The 6,952-nt window shown below is 41.6% G+C and overlaps 1 protein-coding gene across 1 annotated transcript in view; it reads left to right on the top strand.

The window, feature by feature from the left end:
* BPHL (biphenyl hydrolase like) overlaps positions 1–6,952 on the top strand; it is a 64,019-nt gene that overhangs the window by 32,403 nt on the left and 24,664 nt on the right. Inside the window, exon 6 of the mRNA XM_004711761.2 lies at positions 6,141–6,264. Within this exon, the coding sequence (XP_004711818.1) occupies positions 6,141–6,264 (124 nt within the window). The remainder of the gene's footprint in view (positions 1–6,140; positions 6,265–6,952) is intronic.

Here is a 6,952-nt window from a genome sequence, read left to right as displayed (position 1 = left end):
GATTTCCTCCCTAGTGAAACTTCTGTTCAGGTCTTTTGCCCACTTCCTCAGGGGGTTAACTGTTTTTTTCTTTTTGCAGGCCAGGAGGATATTGTAGCTTGTAGTAATAAGCCCTTTATATGTTGTATCACTGTTAAAAATCCTCTCCCAGTCTTTGGGTTCTCTTGTTACTCCCTTGGTGAAGTCTTTCAACACACACAGGTTCATCCTTAGTATATCCTATTTGTTGATTTCAGCTTCATCTGTGTGTGTACCCTTTCCTATTACAGTTACCCTATGTATTCCCTCTGCCAAGGTTCTTAGGTGTATCCGTATTCCTTCATTGATGATCCTGATAGTTTGGAGTTTTACTTCTAGGTCTGTGATCCACCTGAGTTCTTGTGCATGGGGTGAGGTAAGGGTCCTGTTTCAGTTTTCTACAGATGGAAATTCCCTGTTTCCAGCACCACTTGTTAAAGAGCACATCCACCTCCCATTTGATGCTTATGGGGGCTCTTGTTGAAGATCAGTTGTCTTTATGCTGATGGTTTTGTTTCTGGGTTTTCTGTTCTTTTCCATTGGTCTGAGTATCTCTCATTATTCCCATACCATGCTGTTTTGACCACTGTGGTTGCACAGTGGGTGTTAAAGTCAGGTAAGGCAAGCTCTCCAACTTTGTCCTTCTTCTTGAGGAGTTCTCTGCTCATTCAAGGCTTCTTCCATCTCCAGGTGAAATTGGTGGTCAGTTTTTCCAACTTTGAAGAAGTTGTTGGTATTTGAATCTGGATAGCATTAAACTTATATAGTCCCTTGGGTAAGATTGACATATTTACTATATTAAGTCGTCCGATCCACGAATATGGGATAGTCTTCCATATGTGGAGGTCACTTGTGTTTCCTGTAGTAGGGTTCTGTAGTTTTCTTCGTATAAGTCTTTTGGTAGTTTGGTTAAATATATCCCTAGATATTCCAGTTTGTTCTTGGCTATTGAAGGGTACTGTGTTCTTGATTTCCTCTTCCCCGTGGTCTTGTCTAATGTATACAGCAAGCCAATAGATATCTGTTTGTTCATCTTGTGTCCCGCCACTCTTCTGTCTTTCCCTTATCACTGCCAGTATCCTGTCATAGAGCTTGTGGAGTTTTCAATGTATAGAATCATGCTATTTGGAAAAGCGGTAGTTTCACCTCCTCCTCTCCTTCTGCTTCCTCACTTCCTCCCCATCCCCACACCTAGTAGTATGAGCTACAGAGGACAACACTACACCTACAGGTTGGGGAGATGGGCTGGCCTATTATGCCTATATGGACACAAACCAAGAAGGATAAAAAGAGAGTGAGGAACTAGACCCCATACTGGCACACCAAGTCCTGAGGATGATGTCCCCGCATAGATGTACAAAGGCATAGAGCAGACTGTAAGGCCGACAGCCGCTCCAGACATGATGCCCCCTAGCTGGAGCATACCAGGACAGAGGACAATACTGGGGACACACAGGCAGGGAGTGAGTTCAGTCTGACCACTCCCACAGTGGAGTGAACCAAGAAGGGACCATAACAGATCAGCAACAGGAGCAAAGCAAAGCCACAAAACACTGAGGAGCCTCCAAAATAAACTTCAGTCTGGGAGGGGCAGTTTCTGGAAACACCCCCCCACACACACACACACACACACAGAACTGGTGGGGAGATAGTCATAAAGGCCATTGGACAGACCTGGAATTATGTATGCTTTTTCATGTTTTTGAAAATCTTTTTGCAAGGTTTTTCCCCTCCTTTTTCTCCTTTTATTCAATCTTTTGTTTTCTTTTTGTTTTGCCTACCTGTATAAGATAGACATGGGAAGCAAACCCGAGGAAAAAGCAGTGGGACCAACGGTTCTGGAGGGACTAAGGGGGAGGAGGAGGTGGGGGAAAGGAGCAGTGAGCAAAGAAAGCCATAGATAGGGTGCCAACTAGGGAATTAAACGCAACAATGAGGAGGACATAGAGATCCAGTGGTGTTAGAGCAACAACATTCTAGCTGAGAGGAATTACTAAGAGGCAGAAGAAGGGGGAATGTGATGGTGGAAAGATCTAGGAAGCAAAGCTATGGATAGAGGTATAAACATAGGTGTGCACTCATGTAACTATATTAATAAAAATAGAGGTATTGGCCTATGTACATATATTTATAAGGCAATGCATTGAGGAAGTGCATGGGCTTTGAGCCTCTGCTCAAGCCTCCCTCAAAGAAACAAGACTTTGTTCTAACAACCTGCCATTCTGTGATGCTCACCCTCCTGACACGATAACTAAAGACAAAATGGGTGCATAAGCAGATGTGGTGGAGAAAGCTGGTAGTGTCTGGCTATCAAAAGATACAGCATATGAGGCCTTAAAGGCTTGAAGTTAAATAAGCAGCTATCTAGCAGAGAAGCAACAAGCCACATGGAAGAAACACATCAGCTTGTGCAATCATGGGGTGTCAACAGAATCAGGATAAAGGTACCAGAAGACCCCAAACAAACAAAAATATGTATCATTGAGAATGAGGGGAGTCGGAGCACAGACCCAAAACCCATCTGTAGAAAATAGGATCTCTCCTCACAGAAGGGTCACAATGAAGGAATGAGTTAATCAGGGCGCAGTATAACACTGATGAAACAAACAATATTTCTCTGGTTCTTTGAGGCTTCCTCAACCCCCACTATCATGACCCCAGACCTACTCTTCAATGCTATCTAGACCGGAGCATGTACACTGATACAGACAAGAGCTCAGGACACACGGAATCCAGGTCAGATAAACCCCTCAGTAACAGAAATAGAAGTAGTGATAACAGGAGGATAGGGGGAAGGTGGAGGGAGAAGGGGAAGAAAGGGGAACCAATCGCAATGATCGACTTATAACCTCTCTTTCCCCATTTCCTCCACCCCCCCAGGATGAACAACAGAAAATTGGGTGAAGGGAGACAGTGGTTGGTATAAGATATGAAAATCATAATTTATAATTTATCAAGGAGTCACGGGTAGGAGGGGGGAGAAGGACGAAAAGGGAAATGATGTCAAGGGCTCAAATAGAAAGTAAATGTTTAGAAAATGATGATGGCGACCTTTGAACAAATATGCTTGATATAATTGATGTATGGAATGTTGTAAGAGCTGTAAGAGTCCCAGTAACATGATTTTTTTTAAAAAGCATATAATCTTGAAGTACATTCATTTTTAAAAATGGCTGTAACTGAAGGACCAATTTGTTCTAAGTAATGGCTTTCAGAATGAGTCATTTGTTAAAGCTTGCACAATGCAAAGGGTATTTGAATATGTCATTCTTTTTGCTTTTATTTCAGACTAGCAAACATATGCTTTGTATTGATCCCACTCAAATGCAATATCTATCCATGGAACCAGGTCCCTTACAGGCATTTCCCTCCATTCTGAAACAGAAATTCCAGAAGGTGCTGTGTAAGAGGGTACTCCAGTAAAGGCAAATTACTTAACTGTCAACATTTATACTTTATGGAAGGGAGCAGTGAAAATGTAGGGAAATTCAAAGGCAGTTCAGAGCAATTAAAAAATGTCATGACGTCAAGCATCTATACAGCTCTATCTCCTTTGTTGTCAAATTGATTCCAACTCATCATGACCCTATAGAACAATGTAGTGCTGGCCCTTCAGTTTTCTAGTCTTTATGGAAGCAGACTGCCACATCGTTCTCTGGCAGAGCAGCTGGTAAATTACTGACCTCCCCTCTGTACTAGTTAATATAACAAGAGCAGTTGTTTTCTTCTGTGTGTCTACAAATGCGTGATCTGTATAGCAGTGTGATTGAGAGAACATCTTGGGAGTCAAACAAAACTGGGTTTGAGCAGTGGCTTTGCCACTTGCTTCCTATTAGAATAGATTGGGCAGATTACTTAGCTTCACAAAACCGGTTTCCTTTTCTGTGAACCTGAAGCTTAAAGAACTTTCTACTGCATAATGTTGCTGTGAAAATTAAATAGCATATGTTAAGCTTTGGCCTAATACAGAGTATATTTCACAAAAAGTTTATTATTATTACCATCACTGGCTTATCTTGGCCCTTCAATTCATATTGCCCTTCTAACCATAATTCCGTATATGATATATGATAATTCTGAACTTCATACCCCTGTGGCTTTAGTCCCATTTTGGAGAGCAATCTCTACTAACAGACAGGAGTAGAGTGGGAGTAAGATCTGACTTTAGTAGAGGATAAGAACCAAGCCACACCCTTTGTTTCCTTGGGGCACCTCTGACTTTGTCTTAGTATAGGATGTGACTTAAGACACCATTCTTTGGGGGAAGTGTATGTTCTGGCTCTCACTCACGTTAGCTCACTTGGAAGGTCATACCCATATTTCCTGACTGCACTTCGGTAGAAGGAAGAAGGCCTGCTGTGACTTTGGGACATTTTTGACTTCAGGCTCCGGACGCTGCATTTGGCTCACCTCTGCCTGACCTTCCAGTTGGAGACTGAACAGTACCTACCACCATGAGTCATTGCTTAATGTTTTGTGAATTTCTGTGGGACTGTGCAGTGACTAGCAGAACCCAGGAACATGAGGGAATATATTCAAGGGGGGGAATGGAGCAGAGTAGCATCTTGGAAAAGTTGGACATTTGGGATATCTTTAATCTCCAATACTTTAGGACTAGTCTGACATTAATTCTTTTTTTAAAATTTTTATTAAAAGATCATTTTACAGCTCTGATAATAATCCATACATCAATTGTATCAAGTATATTGTACAATTGTATCAAGTATATTTGTACATTTGTTGCCATTATTGTTTTCTAAATATTTACTTTCTATTGTGACATTAATTCTTTTTTTTAAAAAATCATTTTATTAGGGGCTCATACAACTCTTATCATGATCCATACATACATCAATTGTGTAAAGTACATTTGTACATTCATTGCCTTCATTCTCAAAACATTTGTTCTCCACTTGACATTAATTCTTATACCAGAATCATTACCACAATTACTATAAAAGTACTTAATTTACAAATAACAGTACATAACAAATTATTAGAATATGTAACTCCTATAAATGTCTAACAGGTGTGCATCATTTGACTTGTTCCTGACACAGAGTGAGTGCACAGCAATTCATCATAATGCAACGGACAGTACACATCGCCCCAAGGACAGGAAAGAGATGTAAGGCAGTTTTTCCCTGATCAAGAGACCATCTTCTCATTTAGCAAGCAGTAACCCCCACCCCAACTGAGAGAAGTGGTAACCTGATGCCTGGATAGTACATCTGGGGCAAGAATTCCAGGCTGAGAAAGAAGGAAGGGAGGGAGGTGAAGGTACTAACTTTGTGGAGGGCTTACTAGTGCCACAGCCTTAGGTAACAAAAAACTCAATGCCAACTCATAGCAACCCCATAGGACATTTTCTGAGACTGTACATCTTTACGGGATTAGAATGTCCTAACTATCTCCCACCCCATCTTTCTTCCTTGGAGCTGCTGGTGGTTTCAAACTGCTGACCTTGTAATTAGCAGCCCAATGAATAACCACTACACCACCAGTCCTCAGCATTTCTATTCAACCTCATGGCAAACCCAGTGAATAACAGTTACCCTGTTTGGTGGAGGAGGAGGCCAAGGGTCAATATAGCTAAAGAACCAACAAGAAATGGCCAGGTAGGAACCAGAGCTCAAGTTACCCACCTACAGAGTCTACATTCTTTGTATGCTACCATGTTTGCCTTGGTTGGGTTGTTATAAGTGGAGGTGAAGTCTTTGTAATTGCTTAAAGGCATATCATTCATTAGGAATGTAATGGGAGCATGATGGGTATTTATTTACCAAGTGCAGATTGTAACTTCAGTGTGAGGACTGCTTTGTGGGAGCAGGCGGTGCCCTTTGAGTTTCGGAGACTTTAACTGTTTATGGAACAGAAAGCCCCATCTTTCCCTTGCAGAGTGACTGGTAGTTTTGAACTGCCAACCTTTCGAATCGCAGCGCAACATGTGACCACGATGCCTTCAGGGCTCCTGGAAGAAGCCACAGCCACCTGTTAATCCAGATGGTTGATTTTACCCATCCACAGATGTCCAGAAAGACAATGATGTGCCCTCTAGCTCTATTTTCTCTTTATCACATAGAATGGTTACATTAAAGCAAACTCCTCGTGCTGTTTTTCAGGTAATATTTGTCGACATTTGCTGCCCCTTATTCAGTGCCCCACTTTGATTGTGCATGGGGAGAAAGACCCTTTGGTCCCAAGATTCCATGCAGACTTCATCCATGAATATGTCAAAGGCTCACGGTAAGTCCAGATCACAGGTGCAGCCCTTTGTGCTGCAAGTAGCTTAGAGGATAAATGGAGCAGACCGTGGTAAGGAAAATAAAATTGATGCTGGGGATTTTTAACATGTAGGCCTTTACCCTACCCCTCTTTTGCCAATATCACTGTATTTAAGGTATTATGAAGATACAAGGGATTTAAAAACAACAACAACAAAACAACAACCTGTTTTGTGGATAAATAATAAATGGAAAGAAAAAAGAAATTAAGCTCTCTTACCATTGTTGTGAATGGCAAATGTGCCAATAGTATTAAGTTCTAATATGTATTACAATGTTACCTCTACCAGTCATTGTTAACTGGGTTTCCCTCAAACATAACATTGGGACAGCAGTCATCTGCTTCTTATAGCACTAAGACATTTCAGCCTCAAGACCAAGGGTGTATATTATTTCTGTAAATATACTACAGGTGAGTTCGAGGTAACGCTCAGTTATAGTGTGCTTCCACATAGACCCCTTCTGGTATAATCTATAAAGGATGTTACGCACCTCAAAGGGGCGGAGTCTAACGTCCCAGTAGTCTATAGCACAGACCTGGGTCACCAAGAGCCGCATAGAAACTAGGTCAAAATTGCCCAATTAGGAACATAGTACTGGGCACATACTCTCCCCTTGGGATCTATTTAAGTATTGTGAAGCATTCCCCC

Source organism: Echinops telfairi, unplaced genomic scaffold, assembly GCF_000313985.2.
Source record: "Echinops telfairi isolate 266 unplaced genomic scaffold, ASM31398v2 ScPeMD7_655;HRSCAF=1070, whole genome shotgun sequence".
Classification (NCBI taxonomy): domain Eukaryota; kingdom Metazoa; phylum Chordata; class Mammalia; order Afrosoricida; family Tenrecidae; genus Echinops; species Echinops telfairi.
The sequence above is the reverse complement of the archived record's forward strand: the minus strand, read 5'-3'. Positions and strand labels throughout refer to the sequence as shown.